Source organism: Ambystoma mexicanum, chromosome 10, assembly GCF_040938575.1.
Source record: "Ambystoma mexicanum isolate Mex_15411 chromosome 10, UKY_AmexF1_1, whole genome shotgun sequence".
NCBI lineage: Eukaryota > Metazoa > Chordata > Amphibia > Caudata > Ambystomatidae > Ambystoma > Ambystoma mexicanum.
This window is the reverse complement of record NC_090932.1, coordinates 1523711103-1523735994: the sequence shown is the minus strand read 5'-3', so window position 1 is coordinate 1523735994 and position 24892 is coordinate 1523711103. Positions and strand designations below refer to the sequence as shown.

Here is a 24892-nt window from a genome sequence, read left to right as displayed (position 1 = left end):
GGAACAAAAGAAATGATTTCTTTCTGAAGTCATGAGTCTCAGCTCCCCCAAGGACATGGGGCCACGATACACCACTGAAACTACCTCTGTAATACCTAACTTGGGGTGGCAGAGGCAGTACGAGGGGTCACTCGGAAGTCACCAGGTGTCGCAGCTATGACCCCTGGTGACCCCCAAATTACATCAATGGGAGAGAGGACAATAGATATTTTTGATGTGCTGTTGGTATCTTCAGTTTGGAAAAAATGGTCACTCTGTTTGGCTTGCTTCTAGGTGATATGGTTTGGTGGTGTTTTGGTGTTTGTTGATATGGGATTATTTTGGGTGTCTCTGGCATAGTGCTGTACATTTAGTGTATTGGCATGGTGAGATTACAGAGGGGAGTGCCTTTTGCTATGTGATTTCCAATTTGTGCTGTGGCAGGGTATGTGCGTGTGCTGTATTTGGCGGTTGAGCGATTAGCTTGTAGGAAAGTTGAAGGTTTTAAGTAGGGTTGGTAGTGAAGGATGTCTGTGCATTTGTGTATGTTGCTTTGATTGGGCTGAATGCCTGTGCAGTTTGTCAGTATTATTCATAGATCTTTCCACTGTCTTTGCAAATCTATATATTTGATTTCCCAAATTAATAATTTTATTGTTGAACTTTTTGGAAATGAGCAACACACACACACACACACACACGCACACGCACACGCACACGCACACACAATGAGGCACACAAACACTCTACTAAGCCGTTTGTAACCTGTTCAGACTATTTCAAACACTCTTCAGAGGAAACACAAACTATTGTTAATTGTCCTCTGTGACGAATTCTATGATGTTGTCCTTTCTTCCTGAGGGGGAGACCCTCCTCGTGAGGCAGCTACCCGATAGTCCACCTGCAGGTGGTACTGAGCAGGAGGATCACATGGAAACCCTGCTCTCCCTCTGGCCTTCCCCCTTGGGCTCTCCCCCTGTACCTTCAACTGAAGCCAGAAACCTCTGAGTCATCTTCGACTCCTCTCTCCTTCCTCCCTCACACTCGGGACATTGCCAAGAAGTCCAACTATCGGCTCTTCCTTCTAAAAGGAATTCTACCTTTTCTCACCTTCCCTTAGAGGCTCAATGTGACTCAAGCCCTGGTTCTCTCTAGACTTGACTACTGTAACAGCCTCATCCGGAATCTTCCTTTTTCCACTCTGTGTCCCCTTCAGCTTATCCAGAATAGGGCAGCGAGACGTATCCTTGGCCTTAAGCCCAGGGACAACATCTTTCCTGCACTAAAACGTCTTCACTGGCTCCTAGTTGCTACACGCGTTACATTCAAATCCCTCTGCATCATCCAAAAGGCTGTCTGGGCCAAGGGACCACACTACCTTCAACTTTCTCACTAAATACTCTCCCTCTAGACCACTTCGCTCCTTTGGCACCAACTCTGTGTGTGTAAAGCGTTCTGCTAAAAAGAGGGTAGGGGGGTCGCTCACTTTTATCTGCGGCTCCCTCCTTTGGAATAGCCCCCCACTCTGCTTTGGCAGGATCTTCTCAAATTCCAAAAGCTCCTTAAGACTTTCCTCTTTTCCTCCTCCTTCTCTCCTCTGCTAATCCTCCAGTTGCTGAATCGGTGTCCTTGGATCCTATTCATCTTGGGGGCCTTGACCTCCCACACCAATTCTTCCCAGCTCCTGTCTATCCACATCACTTTGCTTCTGCACACCCTCCGCTCTGGAGACTCGCACTTACACCTCCCTCGGCCCAGGCTGTGCAGCACTCAACACTCCTAGCGCTTCGTCCATGGCTCACCCACAGGCTTGCACTCCCCAGCACTTAGCCCCCTTCCCTCTGCACTTGCACATTCTGAATACTCACAAGGCATAGTAGGTTCGTCCCTCTCCCTCTTTTCCCTCTGCTCTTAATTTGTTGTAATGTATTTCCCACCCTCCAACCCTGCCCTGTGGGCTCTTTGAATTAGTATATTCTTGTTGTATAAGCGCCTAACAAGCAAACAATAAATGAAATAAATTCCCCCTCTGGGATACAGGTAGCGGACATCATAGGCCAACACAGTATTCCCACCACTCATCCACCTCTTCCACACCTCCCTCCTTACCTTCCTCTAAACCTGACAGTCTCCCCTTATACTTATTGTCAATCCTTCTAAAACTGAAGAGCAGGGCAGGGCTGAGTATGTTGGATCTCCAGGACATTCTATTGTGACGAGGAAGAGACGCAGAGCCACCATGCAACGCTCAGAAAACTGGGTGAAGCATTCTAGTGGTCAAACCTCAAGCAGCTTAAAGATAAAAGAGGGATTAAGATTGCTGTCAGTCCCTCCTCAGAGGCCATGCGAGCAGAGGTTCTTTACTGTATCAGGGCGAGTGGAGCCTGTAGCAGTGGACTGGGACGTGGCAAAGGAAGTGCAGGTGTTCCTACCTGCTCCGCCGATGGCAGAAGTGCTGGAACCGGGCACAGCAGTCTGCCCCGGCACAGGGGTGTCACACGGCGAGGCCAATCGGGTACGTGCTGCATGGCTCCACATAGGTAAAGCAGAGCCACGTAATACAACGCGAACACAGGCAAGTGTGAAGGAGAGCAGTCGGAAGGCTTACGAGACACGAGAAGGAGGCGGACGACCGGGAGCCCCGAGTGAAGCCACTATGAATACAAAGGGGTCTGGGACCCGTATCTGAAAAGCCAATGTATAGGGGTCTGTGACTAACAGATACTCCAATGCGAAGGGGTCCGAGACCTGTGTGTGAGAAACCATTGTGAAAGGGTTACAGAGCCAAAGCCAAGAAGCCAATACAATGGGGGCTGGGGCCCGTGTGTGAGAAACCATTGTGAAGGGGTTGGAGACCCAAAGCCAAAGAAGTCAAATCGAAGCGGTATGGGATCCGTGTGTGAAAAACCACTGTGAAGGGGTCTGGGACCCGAGGCAATCCCTGGCAGGAGAGTACACAAGGGCTGCCTGTTGAACTGGCAAACCATACTCCAGGGTTGCCAGCTGAGTAAGCAAGCTTAAACGAGGCCTGGGGAAGGGAGCCATTCCCAACCACATTAGGCAGTACCTGGCGGGAGAGTACACCAGGGCTGTCTGTAAGCCTTGGGAAGGGAGCCATTCCCCCACCTTTGTTAAGCCACCAAGAGAAGCCTGAGAAAGGCCAAGGGAAGAGAGACATTCACCCTACTTTGTGAACCAAACCTGTCCAGAAGAAGGGAGTCCTGCTTTTGAACCCAGAAGGGACACATCTAGTTTAGTTTGGTTATAAGTGTAAGGAATACAAGTAGGATTTTGACACTGGACTTTATTTTTCTTTTTTTTTCTGACATTTCCTTGGTATTTTGTTGAGGCAGGGAAACCCGTGTTAGAGTTTGGGATAGGTAGGTTTCCTTCTTTCTTTTGGTATGAATAAAAGACTTTGCTCAAAAGCAGGCCACCTGTGTGTCGGGTCTACTCCTTCTACACCCTTCCACCTCCAAACCATATTTCGCTCTTCTGCCCAATTTACAGTTGTGGACGAGGGGCTCAAGGATTCGGGCCTACTCAAGGTCGCAAAGGGCATGTGGAACTGCCACGGCTGGGCATTGCTACGTGAGGTGTGTGTGGTACGGTTATAGTCGAGAATTGAGAAGTTAAAATCCCATCTTGGCCACTTCTCAATGTGACCCAAGAGCATTTAGCTTGAGTCTACTCTGCTGTCCCTTTGTCAAGGAATTTGCAAAGAGTTTCTGCAGCATTTCATAATTTATTTTCAATATAGATAAGAAAACATCAACGTATAATACAATATTGTTATGTACAAAGTCATAGAAACAATAAATATAACAATATCAATGAAGCAAAACTCACCCTAACCCCCCTGTTAACATCTCATAACCTACAAAATCAATTCAGTACAGATCCAAGAATTTCCCCCAAATCTTTGCAAACAAACCCATCTTGCCCTGTTTCCTATACAACCGTTCCTCCATAGTTGCCAAATCCCGCATTTCATTCAGCCACAATTCTTTGTCTAATGTAGCAACAGACTTCCAGTTTCTAAGGATAATCTTCTTACCCATTGCAGCTCCTCTAAAGAACCATTTTTTTGGCATTGAGTGAGATCTTCCAAAATGGAATCATTCCCCAGAATTATTGTCTCAAAATTAAAATCAGTTGTCACATCCAATACTTCACCGCAAATGCCACCAACATCATTCCAAAACCCTCGGACCTTCACACAATCCCACATCATATGTTCCATCGTACCATCCTCCTGAACACAGGCCCAACATTCTGGACCATCCTTCAAACCTCTCCTCCACAATTTTTCCGGAGTCCAATAGACCCTATTCAAGATCTTAATTTGTCTTGTCCGTTCAGTCAATCCCAAGGAACACAATTTGACATTCTCACACATCCTTGTCCAACCTTCCACAGTAATATCCGCTCCAATTCTCCGACCCCATTCAATTCTTAAGCAATCATTGCTTTTATAATTAAGAACAATCTGCCTGTACACCCGGCTCGCCAAACAGCCCTCATTCACCAATGATTTCCTCGTAAAAAATTCCAGATTTAGACCATTCTGAAAATCAATCGCACCAACTGCCAACTTCAATTTCCTGTAATCCGATAATTTGAATCCGTCAATACGAAAATCTCTTTGTAGATCTCTAGCGCTTTTCCACTCGCTCTCATTGAAGAGGTCCCCAATCCATTTGATACCACCCAAAAACCATTCGGGCCAGAAACCTGATTTGCCATTCAATTTAATAGAGGGATTCATCCATACGGATGCATTCGGATCCCTGTATGCATTCACACCCAACAAGACATTCAAATTCTTCCAGGAATCTGTGTTGTAGTCAATATATCCTTTACTCCTTTTGTTATAATGGTTAACAACGCCCTTGGAGATAAAGGACCATTTGCACTAGCCTCCGTCGCAGCCCATACACTAGGACTCGTTTCCATGTAATCTACCAAGAATGCACAATTAAAGGCCAGATGATAGGCCCTGAAGTTTGGTACACCCAAACCACCTTTCTCTAAAGGTAATTGTAACTTCCACAGACTCAATCTAGCTGGTTTGGTGTCCCACAAGAATCCTTGTATAAGCCTGTCCAATTCTTTCCAATAAGAAGCCTCAATATTCAATGGGATCATACTTAAGACATAGTCGATTTTAGGGGCTAACATCATTTTCAACGTATTGACCTTCCCTCAAAGCGATAGATTCAGTAACCCCCATCATTCCAAATCAGTTTTAAAAGCCACAATAATCACATTCATGTTCACTCTTACCAAGTCACAGATCTTTGGAGTGATCCAAATACAACAACTTATCCGGACACCAACGAAATCCCAAATCAGTGACATATTTTTTGTTACATCCATGGACCAATGGCAACACTTCAGATTTGTCCCAATTCACTCTACAACCAGAAATCTCCTGGAATGAAGTTAAAACACCCATCAACGCCGGTAACGATAGATGCAAGTCTCGCAGGACCAACAGTATGTCATCTGCAAACAGCCATATTTTTTTATGTAAACCCCAGCATGAGACACCAACTATATCCAACTGATCTCGTATGGCCGCCGCCAAAGGTTCAATCGCCAGAACAAATAATAAAGGTGAAAGAGGGCAGCCCTGTCTCGTTCCCCTTTCTAGTCTATTAACATCTGCTGTCGGTTCGTATACAAGAGCTGAATCCACGATCTAAAATGTACTCCAAATCCCATCTTCTCGAGCACTAAGAACAAGAAATCCCATTCCACCCGATCGAAAGCCTTCTCTGCGTCCAAAGAAAAAACGGCCACCTCTTCTGACTCGTTTGATGCCTTATTAATTGTATGGAGTAAACGCCTGATATTGCTGGATGTTTTTCTCCCTTTCACAAAACCCAACTGATTTTCATTGATCAACTTCGGTAGAAGACCTTCCAGTCTAATAGCCATGATCCTAGCCAAAATGTTGTTGTCCGTGTTAATGAGACTAATCGGCATTTCAGTGTCCGGCCATGCGACAATCCAGCTGTCACAAGGAGATGCGTTTTGCCACTGGGGAAATTCCCTCCATGTCAATCATTCATAACTGTGTCCTGCTAACTCCTCACTTGATTTGGTGACCTGAAATTTCTAATTTACTACAGAGTTTAGTATCCATACAATATTCAGGCATTGTTTTCAATTGCAATTCAACAAATCACTCCAGAGATCTCTTGCTCTCAGCGGCTCAACTAGTTAACATGTGCCCAGACTACCAACAGGAGATGGTGGGGGGTGAGGAGACGCACTCTGGGAACCCCCCCTCCTCAGGCTATCCCTCTCCCTGGAGATGCCCCTCCCAGAAATCGAACGCGCTTACCAACCTCTGCTAGGTAAGATGCAACATCCTTTCCCTTCATCCGTGGTTTCATTCAGCAATGAACCTTTAAGATAAAACTCACCCCACTCCTTAAGGCTACTTTCACATTCCTCCAGTATTCTAACCCTGTACAAGATGAATGCATCAAGATGAAGAACCCGTAATGTGCTCTAGATACCTATGCAGCGTAGGCATCTCTCGAACCCAGCTCGTTGCTGATTGCATATTACAGCCGAAGACTCTTTAGATTCCCAGTAGGGCATCCTTCACCCATACATGTTCATTGTAGTATACTTCCACCATATCACTCGACGTGAACACAGAATGAAGCCCTTTGAATTAGGCGCACAGAATATAGTCCTTTGAAATCCTAGCTATGTGTTCAGCCAAGAATAGATTGGCATGACGATAATCGTGCAAATCAACGAGCTATGACCACAGGATAGGCGGTACTGCTACACGCAGGCTATTTCAGGGAGCTCCGAGTCCTAGTCCTCCAGTAATTCATCTGCTTCAATGCTTAGTCAACTGCCTAGTATTTAGTTTGTGCATTAACCATTTTCTCTCTCTACATAGAAAATCTAGCCAAAGGCACTGCCTCAAACCCGCACGCACTTGCCATTGTACACCTTTTGAACACACTTCGCGCACCACCTCTTCCATAAGACTGCAGCTATTATTCACGTCAATAACTCGATATGTAGTTGCACACATATCCTCTGTCCTGCTCTCTCATACGCCCTCTATCCCACATGTTACCACCAACCCACATGCCAGTTCTACATGGGTGGGCAGCAGGGACCTGGCCACCCCTCACATCCTAAATATTGGCCAATATGCACACACGTATACTAGCGCCTCCTCGAACTTTTCCCATACCTGGGCTCCTGTCCTCCCAGGGCTTTCAACCTACAGCGTGTTGGGACCGTACTAATGATGAAAAGCGCTTTACAAATGTCTTACTACTACTACTACTTGAATAAACAGTTGTGTGATGACTGCTGCTTTCTGTGACCATTTGCTCTTGCTTCTTCATTGTTGGAAAGGAATGTCATAAAAGAAATTAAGCTTAATGTCACCCTGTATCTCCTGGGGCAGGGGGGTGGGGTGGGTGCTTGGGCTAACCACATAAAGGAAGTGCAGTAGCCCTTTCAATTTTTGCACGAATGAACAATTGACATCCCTCTCTGTGACTTCACTTCCTCCGATATCACAGAGAGGGATGTCAATTGTTCATACTTGAGGGCATCCTGGCCAGTTATACAACAAGTTACCATGACTTAGCCAAGAGACAAATCCGCTGTGATGCTATGATTGTTACAGAGTCACACTGTCTAACCATGATTGAATTTTTTTAAAAAATCATACAGTATGAAAATGATTCACTTTTAAGGGTTCTCTTTTTTTGCAGATTAGTGCGATAGAATGACTTGCCCAGGATCACTTTAGTCAAATACTGAAGCCAGGGTTAGAACCAGGTCTACAATTTTGGCACTTTACCACACATCTTCTCAGCTCCGATTTGTACATTATGCATTAATGTTTGCCTTCAAAGTACTCCTTTTTAGTCAAGATGGGGAAAGCAATGTGCCCTAAATCTCCTGGGTTTTAAAACTGTGCTTTTAAAATTTAGACACCCCTCACAGCTAGCCAAGTGGTACAATTACCTGTTTGGAGACTGTTTGGTACAGACATGCCGATTATTTCTATACAATGTGAACTTCTGTTATAAAAAAAGTTTTATTGCGCTAAAATGCATACACTAATGAAATAAATGAAAGGTTTAAAAAGCAGGTTATATTTTGTTTTGCCTCCATTTCAAGGGGAAGTGCACTCAATGTTATTGTCCCGATCGTTTGGGCATGTATTTTTAAGCATACTCTAATCGATCTTAAATAAATGATTTCCTTTCCTCACTTTTACACATGCGAAAACAACGGGTTGGGCGCAGCCATCTTGTGATAATCTTATCCATTGAGCCATCACATTAACTTCAAGGGTGCTTGCGGCAAGAATACAGATCGTCCACCCCTGAATCTGACATCACTGTTCCAAACAATATGCTCCACTTATTTTCATGACGTTAGTGGATAGCGTAGCCAAACGCACCTAGTCATCACCCACGCCATAACGTCAGTTTACGCAGAACTAGGAAGATAAACACACACATCCTTTCACAGCGCGTCCCAAATCGGATAGGAAAACCATATTTTTAAAGAAAACATCATTAGCCTGCAATGTAGCAAGTGCTTTTATTTATCAAGGAACGCTCCCAAACCACATTAAGTCCATGAAATAAACTATATGTTTTTGCAATAAAAGTTATAACTAGCGAACAGCGGATGCATCAAATTTTGTTTGTAACATCCTTGTGATCCGCCGATTGCGATCAAAAACCAATTCTTGTGTGTCCTTATGTTACACCAGCAAACGTTTCGAATGCCGCATATGGTGCTCCTTTCATGAGAAGATAAGTGTTCTTTGCACTTTCATTCGCAACGCTTTCGCTTCAACATCTTGTTACACCGGAAACGATGACGGGTTGCTCCTTGTCGCTGGTACCGCCAAAGGGCAGATCAGTCCCGGTCTGTCGTCCCACATGACCGTAATTCAAAAGCTCAGTTTAGGCGTATCTGCCATTGTTGATTGAAGAATCCATCCGACGGTAGCTGGAAACTATGGCATTCGCAGAACGGTACCATGATCTGTGTAGGTAACGGAATAAAAATATATTTTAGTAGCCATTCTTTATTAGATTTTATCCATTTACCCTGTAATTCTTCCCCGGATGAAACCTAATCATGAACACAAACCACACATAATGAACAGACAAATGACAACATGGAGGGAGTAATTGAGACCACGACATGCATGAAAGGATATTCCACGGTACAAAATGGTTTAGATCTCACTAGCCTGTATACAGGTTGTGGTTGCAGGTCGTTGATGAATAATCGTCCCAATATGCTCCAGCTAACAACCCATAACAATGCTAGTAAGCAATAGTGGCCAAAAAAACAAACCTCTATTCACTTCTCTTTAAACTATGTGAAATGGCACACTTTCCATTTGGTAACTGGAGCTGTATGGGGCTTTCAAGCACAAATGGTACCATTGCTGTTCTTATCACACTTAACTTGAGGGACAAATTGACGAGCACTAATTGCCCGCACCCACTCTACTCCAGTGGGGCACCAAAGTGACACTTTTTCTTTCAGAATAGGTGCCTTGTAGGCGACTGAGGAGCGGGTAGAGCCTCGCAGTGGGGCGAAGGCAGAACGGCTTTGTGACAGGAAGAAGCCGCTACACGCGCCAATTTAAAGGACAACAAAAATAGCAATGCAGGGGCAGAGGTTGCCTTGGGGGTGGGGGGAGTGAATGGACATGGTGGGAGGTCATGGGAGTCCACACAAAGAGCCTATTCCTAGTGTTGTGCCTGGGTACAGGCACATAGTTGCTGGGGGGGGGGGGCACCCAGCCGACATACCCAGTCACAGGTATCACCCTGTGAGACCGTAGGTACATGGTGTGATCGAGGCCTGGGGCACCCAGACCAACACTGCAACAACGTAGCCGGAGTTGCCCAGCAGGGGTTCCGGCTCATCAATTAGTTCAATACTGCAGTTGCCCATGGGTAGCGGTCAAATGGGTTTGTGGTGATACCAGCAAGAATCCTGATCAGGGGGGTTTCTTTCTGATGCAAATCTTCATAGACTTTTTATTTGTTGTTCAGCTTTAGAAGGTGTTCGTCTAGCATTTCCATGCACGGGTCATGATCAAGATCTGCTGTCCTTGTCCAGTGGGGAGCACTCACTGCAATTTGTAGAGTCTTGTTTTGGACCCTTTGGAGAATGCTGCGATGTTGCTCGTGGCAGCCACTCCAGACTGGAGAGGCGTAGGTCAAGGTGGGCCCGATTATAGCTTTGATGACTTTCATCTTGCTCTTGTACCGGAATAGATCTATTCTTCAAAAGTGGGTATAGTGCGACTAGTTTGCCAGTTTCTTTTTTGCTGTTTTTTTTTCGAAATGGTTTTTTCAGTATAGTTTTGTGTCCATTGTTACTCCAAGGTAGGAGCTGCTGCTTTCCCAAGTGATACCTCTTCATTAAGGTGGATGGGTGGTGTTTCACGTTTTTTTCTGGTAAATAGTTGCTGTAGCCCGCTCATCCCTTTTTATTAATGTAGTCACATGGTCCCTGACATGTGACATAACCACGAGCCCTGGCAGGGACTCATTATCTTAAAGGGATGGCACACCTAGGGCCAGCTTGCCATGGGACACATATCCATGGCCACGCTTATCTATACAACCCAGGTACCACGGTCTGCAGCTGTAGGGCATGCAGCGCACAGTGAACATAAAAATACAAGCAAGACGTTTAGCGCTTATCACAATTTTCCCAGGGTTACTTAAGCAAGGCCCTGCTCAACCGTCTGCCTGTTGCGAGACCCTTTTCTCACACTTACAGCTCCCTACATATGAAAGAGCAGCGATGTTTCCAGTGCTTCGGCCACAACAAAGAATCTTGGATTTGTGGGCGAGAAGTACATCCTTAACCCAAATGATGAATTGGCTAGAAAATACCTCTGTGTCTTGGCAGGCATAGTCTGTCTTGTGTGCTTAGGAGCCAAAGGAGATGAATAGTCTTTGCCAAAATATGACCCGTTTAGATTACGACAGAGACGTTACCTTGCAGAATAATTGGTTACAAACACGTAGGGTTGGTGTAAGCATGTGGGCGGGGTAGCGATAAAGGAGTTTCCTTTTGGTTGAAAGTGGCACTGAACAGTGTAGTTGCAAATGATTAAAGTGGGATGTCCAGCACGAAGGGCTACTACAACAGGTAGTTCAGCCAGATGGAGAATGGGTTTCCCTCTCCCGCATTATATCGGCATCCAATGCTTGTGAGATGGTTGTCCCGTGCCTGGACCCTCCTATACTAAGAGCTTGCTCTTTGTTATTCGCATGGATGCCTGCCAAGTTGTCACGTGATCAGAGGGTTCTGTATTCATCTTCCACAGGTATTCTAGGCAGTTGCTTCAAAAGGCCCTGTGCATGGTGCATTGGACTTTAAATGTTGTTTTGCACTTCAATGGGGCCTGTGGAGAGCTTTCCCACATGTTTGCCTTTTCCCTTCTGTTTCCTCGTGCACTCCACTTTCTCTGGAACATCAGCTTGATGCTGTGGTTTCCGCAGGAGTCTTTTCTTGTGCGTCCGAAGAAAGAATGCAAGATCACGATCATACAACCATCTACAGAGATCTCAAGTTGATCATGTCTGGTGTGTGAGTAGCTCATAGACTGAGTCTTTGTTAACATTTTGCGACTCAGATCTCTGTATTCATCACTTCAAAACTACAAGTATCAGAATACAAAATAAAAACGGGACTGGTTGAAATTTTCTCATCTGATGTGGGATAACTTTAGAGTGCTAGAAAATTCGATTGAAGTCGTACTTTCTGCCAAAGTGAATTAATGTACCTCGTTAGACACAATTGTGTTTGCCAGATGTGGCGGTCCTTTTGTTCACCGACTCACAAAGCCACCTCTTTAACTATTGTACTTGCAACCAGCTCGTATTATACTAGAAAAGCTTATCCCTGCGACACAAGCACACACCAGTTCTCCAGCATTGGATCTTTCATGGATTCACATGCTCTTGAATATTCCCTGTCGTCGGTCTAGGAATCTTCAGTAACATTTTACCTTTACATTTTTTAAACTGCTTGTCACTTTGGTGCTCTATTAGACATTTTGGGTCATACGTCCCACAGCCAATTGTGCCCTTCGCTCCACCGATAAATCTGGGGGTCCTCGATACATGTCTTCTACATTTTCGGTTGATATTGCCTATTTTTGATCTTTAACATCCAGTTCTCGCAGGCGGCTGTGAAGGTTTGGCCCATTACATCGCCTCCGGGATTGCTATACTTCCATCATAGGCCTTCAGGAGTCTGTTGACATCATGACAGACCTGAGGAAGAGCATCTTCAAGATGTGCTTTAAGTGTACATCAAGGTTCTTCATGAGCAATGTCTCTACTGTCTGTACCTGGACCACGACTTTAACAACTGTACCATCTGCCAATCGTTCTCATCCAAAACCAACAAGGACCACCACCACTATTGGTTGGATGAAGGTGTCCGGGCCTCTCACTCGGCCTCTGCCCTTAGTTATTCCTCTGTCAGGCTCAGCAGACACCTAGAGCGCACTCACTCATCAAAGGGGTTGAAGTCCCATGAGAAATATTCCTACGGGAAGAAGGCAAAAAAGGAACATGGATCGCACAGTCAGGCTGCCCCCTCGTCGACTGTTGTTGACATCTTCTACACCGATGGTCACCGCGTTGACTGACTACCACAGCGCTGAGAATGCCTTTTTGGGCAGCTTTGTCATCCAAGCACTCTTTGAACAAGCGACTCTCGTCCACAACTACAGTCCCTCCATCTATGTCATCCTCATCGAGAACACCATCGACGACACATGGGCAGTACATGTGTTCGACAACAACAATCATCCTGTTGACCAAATCATCTACGTCACCGATCACATGTACTACTTCAGTCCCGTCCACCACATCGTCAATGATCAAATTATCGTCTAAGAGCACCGCGCTCAACTACCTTGCTGCCAGCTAGACTTACTGTCACCGAGCATGTCCTTGTTGTCTACGATGCCTGCTCAAATGCCCTTGGTTTCCTCTTCCAAAGGGAGTTGCTGTGAAGAGGGATGTCCCGTCAACATTGTCTTTCCTCTTCAGGCCAACTCGTGCTCAGCCACTGTTTTCACTGGCTCCATATGCACTGCCTGTGGCCCCTTGTCCTACCATGGCCCCTTCTGAACAACTGTTACAGCAGGGTGCTGATTCTGACATGGATGGACAAGAGGAAATGTTCTCAGATGAGGAAGATGCTGTGCCTTCACTTGAAGACATGCCGCACCGGCTCCACCAAAGCAAGGTCCTTCTCTACTTAAGCAAGGCCCTGCTCAACCGTCTGCAGTTGCACCTATCCCAGTGGGCATGCCCTACAGACCTCCTCAGGCTCTTCTGTCTTAAACGCCCTCTCGCTCAAGGGATGTCTCTATGGACATCCTGTCCACACTACAGACACTGGTTTCGGAGCTCCAGCAATGGCTCACTCCCAGCACCACCATTGCCTTCTCCAACTCAACCCAGTGTTTTCCCTGCAAGGGAAGGAGAAGTACTTCCACCACCCTCCAGACCCCCTCCAGTGGCCCCACTTTGACCTCCAGTCACCCTCACAGATACGGACACAGACGACTAACCGACGGACAGTTCTCCACACACACTCTACAGAGAAGTTTGAGGCTCTTGTGCCTTGTGAGCGGTGAACCAGCAGATCTATCTCCAAGAGATTCACCTCCTGACAAGCTTGCAGCTCGTGACGTGAGGGAATGAAAGGAGCCAGAGCTCTTTGATCTCCCTGAGGAGCAGAAAAAGGAGGTATTCCTTTACCAGAGACTGGAATCTGCCAGAAAGTCAATGATGGAGGTGCAGTCTCTCCTAAAATAAAAAAGAGGATACTCCTTTGCACTGCAGGGCACCGGAGTACACTCGAGATACTTTCTGGTGAAGAAAAAGGCAGGAGGTTGTAGACCCATACTAGTCCTCAGAAGACTCAGCAAATAGCTCAAGTATCAGACTTTTCGCATGGTAATGCTGCAGCACATCTTTAATGAGCTGAAAGAAGGGGACTTTCTCTCCTCTCTAGACCTAGAGGAATGCATACTTTCATATCCCCATTTATCAGGGCTACTATTGTTTCATATGATTCAAGGTTGCAGGAAAACACTACCAATTTAAGGCTCTGCCTTTTGGCCTAAAATCAGCGCTAATAGTGTTCACCAAATGCCTGGCTCCAGTAGTGGCCCACCTCCTGCGTTTCAGGTATTCACGTTTATCCTATCTGGACGACTGGTTGGTGCCCGCCCCATCACTTACACTAATGATACAACCCACCAAGGATACAATCCTGTGCCTAACATCACTTGGGTTCTCTGCCAACTTTGCAAATTCTTGCTTGCATCCTGCTTAAAACTCACTGTTCCTGGGCTTACACCTCAGCACTCTTGCATGTGTAGCCACGCCTTGGGAGGAGAGGGTGAATACCATCCTGAACAAGGTTCAGTAGCAGTCACACCTGCAGATTGCGTCAGACTCCTCCCTGAAGTTCCTCCTTGGAATGATGTCTTCATGCATCCCATTAATCCCACACTGCAGACTCCGAATGAGACCACTTAAGGAGTTCTTGGACGCCCGTTGGCAGCAAATACTGGGATCTTGGAGAACAAACTTCACCTCACACCATTCTTTCATCAAGCCCTCCAATGGTGGAGTCGGCACCTTAACCTCACTCGGGGAGATTGGACACATCAAGTTACAGTTAACATGAATGCCTCCTTGGAAGGGTGGGGAGCTCACACAGGAGAGTTTCATGCCAGAGGTCTGTGCTTACCCAAAGTAAAAGCCCTACACGTCAATGCTCTGGAGCTGAGGGCTGTGTTTTGGGCACTGGATCCTTCAAGCCACAATTACAGAACAGGGTGGTTTGTGACTTCGCGGACAACACCACACCACCATACCATGTTCTACATTCGAGTGCAAGGAGGGACCCACTCTCTCCGATTCTGTCTGCAGAGGTGCAGGCACTGTGGACATTTGAACTGGTATACAACATGCTCCTAGTTACCTTCCATCTGCCAGGGATCCACAACACAATAGCGTATTCACACAGCAGGGTAGCCAGGTCCTGCCACGAATGGGAATTGCACCAAAGCAAAGTTCTTTTGTCGCTTCTCCAAGTGGGGTCATCCGGAAATCGACCTGTTCGCTACACTGACCAACAAAAAATGGACTAGATTTGCGAGCCGGTTTCACCAAAGGCGAGCCTAGAGGAACGCTTTCTCGTTCCCAAAGAAAGGACTGTTCCTTTTCGCTTCCAGCTAACCCCTCCCCCCCGACACCCCCACCCTCCCCAATCCCTCTACCACCTTGAATTCTCAGTACACTGAAACCGAATGGCTGCACGATGATCCTGGTAGCCCTGGCCTGCGCCGCAGGAAATTTGAAATATACCAATGCTGGAGAACCGGAGTTGCACTTGTTCCTTACAGGAAGTGCGGGGATCCTCACTGTTGGGGCCTGTTGTTGCTTCCAGGGTTTAGCCGATCAGCCAAGGCAGGACAACAACACTCTTGAAGCATCACCTACACCTTGGCAATCACTATGTGCACGTTCAAGCACAGGTGATGCAGCACTTACTTTTTTAGAAAGAAATTGGAGACTTGGTATTTTAATGGACACTGACTATCCATCCATGTGCTCTCCTTCTGCTCCATGGTAAGTGCTGGTTGCCATAAGCAACTTTCTCTAGCGATAATCCAACATCGGGTAAATTGCATTGCTGGATTGAAGCATTAACACGTTTGCTGATTAAATGACCAGCGTATGTGTCGCCAGTTGCATATAAAGTGTCAAATCTCCCGGGCCACGTGAAAAAGCTAGAGCCCAGGCCTTTGGCATTGATACAGTTCATGATATAATCAGTCCCTGCCCATCCCAATCCGCCACCCTCATCACCTTTGCCTTCTCCACTCTCAAAAACCAACACCACTTCACTCCCCCAAAATGTCATGGTTGTCACTTCCATATTTGGTACCATCTGTGCCTCTCTAAAGCATAGTCCAATCCTGAAGGCATCGCCTCTTTTGCCTCTATTTAAAACCTCCCTCAAGTAGTCTTCTATGTGAACATCCCCAGCAGCTTCTCTTCAGCCAATGACATTCAGTAGCATCAGCATTGAGGACACTGCCAATCGCTGCTCCCTGTACATGTGCTGTAATCCACTATTGCTGCATATTTGAATATTTTATTTTGATGTGGAATATTCTGCGTTGTTCTCGTTCCTCCATGTATTGGCTGTACCTCAGCGACCAGTCTCTTGAATCGTAAACATGTAATGTCTCGACTGTTGTTCTCTGCCTGTTCTTTTTACTTTTCTGGACTGGATTCTCGAGAGTCCAATAAAAACAAAATACACATGAACTGTATATGCTGTATAACTGATGCAATTCCTTTCCTGTCCTGCAGGACCGAAGCTTGAGTGGCAAGCTGGAACCTGTCTCGCCTGCAAGTCCCGCCCGCCTGGAGTGTGATATGGATCCGCTACCGTCCCGCCTTTCCAAGGAGGAGCTTATCCAGAACATGGATCGCGTGGATCGTGAGATGACCATGGTGGAGCAGCAGATCTCCAAACTCAAGAAGAAGCAGGTAGGGCAGATGGTCTCGTTGGAGCTGAAGTATTTCTTCTTGCCAACTCGGTGGCAGACTCGCTCAGTTTCCTAAACGGAGTCGTTCACGCATGCCCCAGATATTTGCACATCTGCCTTGGGACCGGTAAATAATCACCCCTCAGCACTGCCACAAATAATCCAAGTCAAGGGTGAACATTAATATCCCAAACTCCAGTCCTGGAAATTTGCTGAAGCCGATTTGTTTCCGTAGATGCATAGCGTGGCACAGATAGTAGATATGGGTGTATCTGCTTAGGAAAAGTATATGGGATATGCCCGCGTACCATGCGTTCTGTGCATGCTGTTCTAGTGGAGCAATGTGCATGGGCTCCTGACTATGATCCGGTGACTATCAGCAGTTACAGTGGCACATGCAGGCAGCCTATCTGTGCCAGTTAGCTTTGCCTGTGGATCATGGCATGGACTGTGATTGTGCTAAAATATTGGCAGCTGTGGCAGCTAGCTAATGACAATGGGCCTGTGCTGTATTGGGCCGGAGGGATAGGTCACTTCTTGAAGTAGCCACTGAGAAAATGTCTTCGGGGTAGGACCAGGGAAGTGGCGGGTGGGAATGAGAAGACATGGCATGCTTTCTTTGTAGGTTGGGTAACACATTTAACCCCAACCTCTTTATCGAACATGGTCAAAGCAGCATTCAGAGGGCTATCGGAAATAAAATTGGCATTGCCTGTAAAAAATGAATGCTGTTGTATTTCTGTTTGCCCCTCCAACTCCTGCTCTTCAAACACAGCATGGGGGGCATTACGCGAGGACCCCCCTTTGCACAAGGAGATCCCCATGATAATGATTACATTTTTACAGCAATTTCCACCATTTGCTGTAGTGAGCAGGTCCAAATATTCCTGATTTGTTGAGTGTAAATAATATATGATACATTGAAAATCTGAAGCTTAGCTAAGAGCCTGGGGGGGCGGTTCTGGGCCAGACATTCAACTCTAAAGGATTGCAGAGTTCAATAAATCTGCAGTAAAAATATATTGTATGCAGTGATCGACAAGCTTGTCCGTCTGTGGTACAAATTAGAGCGCTTTGGTGGGGTGGGGGATACCACTTTCCAGCACCATACGTTGGAGGTGAGTAGGCTTTAATGGGGGAAAAAGAGTCCACTACAGAGGTGCACCTCTCACTGGGACCTCTTACTGGATCGCCTGCTGTCTCTGAGCAGCAGAAACCCTTGCTGCCGGTTTCGTGGCTGTTGGTATTTTCTTCTTTCATGGTTCATCCTGGGTGTATTGGGACGCACCTGCCATGTCAATTTCCCCTCCTGCTTCACTGTGACCGTGAGCAGATCAGCAGTTCTGGCTTCAGTTCTATTGGAGATTCTGAAACTTGGGACATCCGTGCAATGGATGGCACAAAGGGAGCGCTTCCCACAAAAGACTCCCCATCTCTAGCGCTGGGCGAGGCGCCCACATCAAAACCATACGTTTACACAATACAAAAGGATGCTGGGCATCTTGAATGAACCTCATTGGGCAGGGTACAAAGTCGCTATTCAGTTATTCAAAAGCATTTGTCCACTTTGTGTTCTTGTGGCTGGCTTTCTTGGTGAGGTCTGACTTTGACATGGCCAGGAACCTTTGCTAGAATGTGTACCAAGACGTAAATGCAGGTCGCCATATAAGCCGTTGTGGTAAGAGTATTCTACTTCACATTTATGGAAGTTCCGATTAAAATGTTATCTAGGGTGTCAAGTAATTCACCTTTCCGGCAAGTAAAAATATGTATTCATTTTAAAAATCTGATGTTTTTTCTTGGTTGCTAATAATGTCTATACATGGAAATGAGCATTGTCATCATTTTGGTCATCTTCACATCAGGCAGCACTAAAGAAAAGCTCCTCCCACTTTGTGGATGGTGTTGCTCGTGCCACTGGTCTGAGCACATCACTTGAGTTGTGCAGTGGCACAAAGGGACGGGCACGTGCATATCTGTTACTCCCTATTTTTCATTTCTAGGAGTAATGGACAGGCCTGATTGTAAGGCGTATGATGGGAAGGTGCACTGCTTATCTGCACCCCTGCATAAACCGGTAACCTCTCCCAGGGCATTACTTTTCTTATCCATGGGGTTGCAACCTATTGGATTTCACCTAAAGTGTTTGGTTTTGGCATCATCCATATGGGTCAGACCTGATCTAAAAGAGATCATTTGTGTTTTTGTCATATCTGCTCATATCTGAAGAAATAACCTGCAAATGGTGATAAAAGGGGATAGCACTGACCTGCTTTCGGCCCGGGTTTAAGGAGTACTGCCCCCCATCCCCCTTTAGACCCAAAAACCTCGGGGCTCTGGAAACCTGAAATTCTCCAAAATGTGGACGCAGGTGCCGTCGACGACCACCTCGTCTATGGTTGCAAAACATAAGAAATCGCAGACTTCGACTAGACCATCGGTGGGTGTTAAAGAACATTGTCCAAATGCATGCAACATCTACGACTGTCGCTGAGTTGCGGCACACAAGCAAAACTTGTCTACCCAAACAAAAAAGTAATCGACGAGAGATTCAGCCTGGTCAACGACCTGGTTGACTGATGCAGTAGACCATCCCGTCGACTTGAAAAAACGCACTGTTAACAAAAACAATGTCATAGACCAAAGACCCATCATCGGCAACACTGTTGTCAAGGAGATTGCCAAAGAGATCATGGTTGACCAAAGAAAAACAGACTACAATCACCTTGACGACAACCTCGTCGTCGTCGACGAAACAGAAACTAACCTGAACATCAACAGGGAAGCTTGATACCTGAGCTGATGGCTAGTATACCACCTCGTCGAAGAGGAGAATAAAGTGGGAGAAGAGGCACCAGATGCTCTGACTGCATTGAAGAGAAAGAAGGGTGCACATAAACAACAGTGATACAATAAAGACAGTGTCACCAATAATAATCCCGGGGATAATGACAGACCAGATTTTAGAACATCATATTGACACTGATTTTGAAGCACTCCCCGGCTTCTCCTCGCAGTACTCCGACTCTGGGAGTTCATTGGTGGAAATGGAAGTTCACTTTCCACACATAGGGCCAGCATTGCAAGATCCTCAAGGGGCCACACCCCTTCCATCGGGAGACAAACCATCAAGACTATTAGGGGACAAAGCAACAGAATAGGTGGATTCTGTTCCTCAAGAACCCCTGCAGCAGCCAAACATGTCACCACAAATGTTGCTCTTCGTGTAGGTGCTTGTGTTCCTGCAGATGCTTGTCTTAACTAAACCGAAGTATACTATTGCCAATTTAAACACAGACCCGTCAAGATCCATCGGCTCTTTACAGCACAAGGAAAACTATCAGTCGTTCAAAGTGCACCCTGGAGTTCCTCGGCTGGAACCGGGGGCGGCAGATCATTTCACCATCTGATGTAACGTACACAAGGCTATCGGAGGGAATATCAAGGATACAGTAAGGCCAAAGATGACTGCTCCACTGCAAAATACAAGGGTTCTGTGAAACCAAAAGCATGATCCAGAAAACGGCAGGCCTGACACCCGGAGCAAAGTGCTCCCCACTGTGAACACCCTGGTGGGGTATTGCATAGGGGCATCCCTCATCGTAAAGAAAGGGTGCACTCTGCACCTCAAGAACAAAAACAAGCCTACCACTGCAAAATCAAAACCTAGATCACTAGAGTCTACTCTGAGAAGTTATAATCGTGGTACAGAATGGCAGAATGGGCGTCGTCAAGTAAAACCCAAGAAGATGGAGTACTCCAGATATTTTATAGCAAAAAGAAATGAGCAGAAAATGGAGAACAATACCAGACCTAAGAAAACCGAAAAAGTTCATCAAAAACAAAGGTTCAAGATTAGGACTCTACAAGAGGTCTTCACTGCCGTTCAGGACACAGATTTCTTAGTGTTGCTAGATCTGCAGGATGCATACTTTCACATACCAATTTACAAAGCCTGTAAGAAGCATGACCAATTCACAATACTGCTATTCGGGCTACAGCCTGCGCCCGGAGTATAGCTCCCCACCTCAGAATCAAAGATCCCCACATCTTTTCGTATTTAGAGGATTGGCTGGTTCGGGGAGCATTGTAAGACAAGGCCGAGATACATAAGTAAACTTTACATACTTCATCCTCACTGTGGTTTTCCATCAATTGTAAGAAATCGCAAACTCAGCCTAGGCAGACTTCAGTTTTCCTTGTAGTTGTAGCTTGGTTTTCCACGACAGTCTCTAATACACCCGGGCCCACCCGGATGGGAGGCCCGGGGCCGTAAGCTGGGAGGTGGGGGATTTGTGCGAAGTCCGGTGGGGCAGCGCCTGTTTGGCGCTGCCCCACTTAGCATGCACATGGTGGGGTCGGGCTGCTGGGTCCCTTAACAATGGGAACCCAGACAGCGCGTCTCTAAGACAGGAGGGTGAGGTGAGAGGGGCAGGTGACAACCGGTAGTCGCTGCCCCCTGGCACCTTGCCCTCCATACTTCAAAGGCCCCCCTTCCCATCCTGCAGATGCTGAGCGGGGGCCTTTTGAAGTTCAAAGAAGGGGCCGCCTTGCCCCCAGGCCGAATTTTGCCTTTATCTGGCGGGGGCAAGGTGGCCCTTCTCATGCTTCCTCCCCCTCAGCCACGAACAGCAGCAGGACGGCTGCAGGTCTGCCCAGAGCACCAGGACAAGAAGGAGCACCGTTTGCTGGGTCCAGCTGACAATTTTTTCCTGGCTGCGCAGAAAAAGCGGACATTGGCATATTTCCAGCAGTGAAGACCCGTCGGTGAGTGGGCCTCTCCAGCCCCGCAGGCTTCAACAAGACAGAGAGGCACACTGCTGCTGTGCTTTCTTAGGAGAGAAGGCTGCAGGCTCCCCAGCCCCTCCTGCACCTCCCATCGAAGTGGAATTTTGTAAAGAAACCAACGCTGCGCTACACTGTTGCACTCATGCGAATTGCTTCAAGGGAAGAGCCCAGCTACAGCCAGGTGATTGTTTCAACTGGGGGAGGGCTGCTGCCAGTGTTTTGCGAGGAATCAACGCTGCTCATACATAGGACAAGGTACAGCTGGACAATTGCTGTATGAGACCTGTCCTAATCTGACATCGTGCGACGCCGAAGATAAATTAAAAATACCTTCTGGGGGATACAGCGGGGGGGGGGCTGTGGGCTGACACTGACAGGCCACAGCATTCCAAACCTGACCGAGTCAAAGGTCACAAGCAAAGTGCAGCTAAGGAGCAGAGCAGAATTTGCGGCAGCCGTGCTTTTCTGTGTCTTCAGCCTGGGAAGCAGGAATACACAGAGCACCGGCTTTAACAGCTGGACAGGGGACAGCCGGAATTCCCAGGCACACATTTCGGCAGAACTGCATTGGAAGGAGGCAGACACAGAGCCCCAGCATTTTACTTTACCTGGGAACTACAAGAGGGGGGGGAAGAGGACCCTGACCCACACAGCAAGTTGGGAAACACAAAGACAACCCATTACGAACCAGCACGCAGAGACCCAAACAGGCAAGAGATGGCCAACGCCTTATCCCTGAAAGAAACATTACTCCTGGAATGGGCCAAAGCAGCGGAAGCCGTCCATGGCATGGACGTGGTGCAGGAAAGAATGGCAGAGCTCGCATCCACCGGCCTCAACGAGGATGACGCAGGCGCCCTGGAAGAGGAGGTCGACGGCGATGAGGAGCCAGCAGAAAGGGAGCAACCAGCTAGGAAGAAGCAGCGCCTTGACGTCCGCAGCATGCCCGCCTCTTCAGACACCCACCCAGGCACCAAAAGGAAAGCAAAATCAGGTACTGTGAAAAGCAATGATTTGGGGCCTATGCTTGAACAATTTTTAAAATGGCATAAGGGTGCGGGTGCTGGGAAAAAGAGGAGGCACAGGGATGACTCGAGCAGCTCCAGCAGCGAGAGTGACAGCACAGACACAGAGCCGGAATCTGGGGGCGAGGATGACCAGGGCCACCTTAAAGCATGGGTTGGGCCTAGCAATGATGTACCGTCTCCAACCCCTCATATGACTAAATATGGGAAGCGCACTGCCGGCAAAAGTGTAAATAGAAGCCTAAAAAAGACCATTGCATGGCACATTGAGCGGAAAATTAAGAGAAAGATCTGGAAAAAGCAATTTATTGACATTTTCTGCCTATTGGAATATGAAGAATTAGGTTTTGGCATTTCAAAAAGGGATAAGAAAGAGGAAGAAAAAGAGAGAGCAAAGAGGCCCACACTGGAGAAGAATATTCAGAACTGGGAGGCCTCTTTTCAAATACTAGCCACAATAATTCTAGAAAAATTCCCAGAAGAGGGCACTGCACTGATTGCCTACCACCACAGAATTTTGGAGATTCACAATACCTTTGGGGGGGGGAGTCTTGGCTGAACTATGATAGAGAGTTCAGGAAGGAGATGCAGAGATTCCCTGATCTGAGCTGGGAGGAGGAAGACCCTAAATTGTATCTTTTTCATGTATTAAAAGAAAACTCAGCTAAGAGCGCCCAAAGCAGCAAGGACTATGAGCATCAGTATAATAGAAGGGGTAGAAACAGGCAACATAACCAGCGCAGGCCTCAACATGACAGTATAAATACTAACAAAAACAAACCCCCCTTTCGAAGAACGCCCCCAGGGGGGCAAAAAACAGGGCATAATCAGGGGCAGTCTGGCAACCGCAGCAACGGGGGGGCCAAAGGAAGCACTCCGGGGTCCTGCTGGTACTTCAACAGAGGGTCATGTAACAAGGGCACCGAGTGCAGATACAAGCACCAATGCAGCACATGCAGTGGTGGCCACAGAAGCAACAATTGCACAAAAGCCTCTCCTTCCAGGCCCAGCCCAAAAGTCACTGAGGGCAAAAACATGCACTAGCTATAGATTAGGGGCCTCACCAATAAAAATTGACCAACTGCTAAAAATGTTAGAGAACTACCCTGACCCAGCAGCTAGAGCATCCCTGGCTCAGGGTTTCAAAGATGGCTTCTGGATCCCATTCAAGGGCCAGGGATCTCCCACCATACCCAAGAACCTACAATCTGCCTCATCCCTAGCTATCATAATAAGCGAAAAAATTGATAAAGAGCTACAACTAGGGAGGATTGAGGGCCCCTTCCAGCACCCCCCCTTCAATGAGTTTTTATGCTCCCCCCTGGGCATTGTGCCCAAAAAAGTGCCGGGGGAGTTCAGGATGATCCATCATTTATCACACCCACCCGGTAGCTCTTTCAATGACGGCATCCCTGCCACGGAGGCCGCTGTCTCTTACAGCTGCGTGCAAGATGCTGTCGACCTAGTAAAACTGTCAGGTAGACACGCTCTCATGGCAAAAGCCGACATTAAGTCAGCTTTCAGGCTGCTGCCCGTGCACAAGAGCACCTACCAGTGGCTGTGTTTCCATTTTGACAAATTCTATTTTGACAAATGCCTTCCCATGGGCTGCGCCATCGCGTGTGCCTATTTTGAACAGTTCAGTTCTTTCTTACAGTGGGCGTTCCAACAGGCCATGCCCAGAGCCAGAACGGTACACTATTTGGATGATTTCTTCTTCACTGGCCCAGCAGGGTCTCTCCTATGCAGCTCATCCCTAAAAACATTCAGTGAAACCATGCAGGAATTAGGGGTTCCTCTGGCACCCGAAAAAACTTTAGGACCCACCACCACCCTGTCATTTCTAGGAATAGAGATTTGACTCTTCCATGGGGGAGTGCCGCCTGCCCAGGGACAAAATAGAGGACCTTCTTCAGACAATAAGGCAGATGACAGGCAGGGACAAGGCAACGCTGCGTGAAATACAGTCCCTTGCTGGGAAGCTGAACTTTGCCACCAGAATCATGCCCCAAGGCCGGGTTTTTCACAGGAGCCTGGAACTAAAAATGAGGGGGGTTACAAAGCCACACCACCACATCAGATTGGGCAAGGAGATAACACAAGACCTGGCCATGTGGGAAGCATTTCTTAACAACTTCAATGGCCAAGTGATATGGCGCAAACCCATGAATGGGGCAGACAAAAGGTCCCTGTTCACGGATGCGGCTGGCAGCAGAGGCTTTGGGGTATGTTTTGGTAACAAGTGGTGCGCCGGCCACTGGCCGCCCTGCTGGCAGCAGAGGGGCTGGACCAGGAACATCACATTGCTAGAGATATTCCCCATATGGCTGGCACTCTACCTATGGGGGGACCTGTTGGCCAACACAGAACTGGTCACATGGTCAGACAACATGGCGGTTGTACACATTTTAAACAAGGGTGCTGCCTCCTGCCCTCTGGTGCTAAAAGTGTTGAGAGA

General features: G+C 47.2%; 1 protein-coding gene across 5 annotated transcripts in view; it reads left to right on the top strand.

Annotated features, from left to right (window-relative positions):
- NCOR2 (nuclear receptor corepressor 2) overlaps window positions 1–24892 on the top strand; it is a 2813293-nt gene that overhangs the window by 711257 nt on the left and 2077144 nt on the right. For all 5 annotated transcript variants that reach the window (XM_069619703.1, XM_069619702.1, XM_069619704.1 and 2 more), the window contains exon 5: window positions 16443–16622. In XM_069619703.1, coding sequence (XP_069475804.1) covers window positions 16443–16622 — 180 coding nt within the window. The remainder of the gene's footprint in view (window positions 1–16442; window positions 16623–24892) is intronic.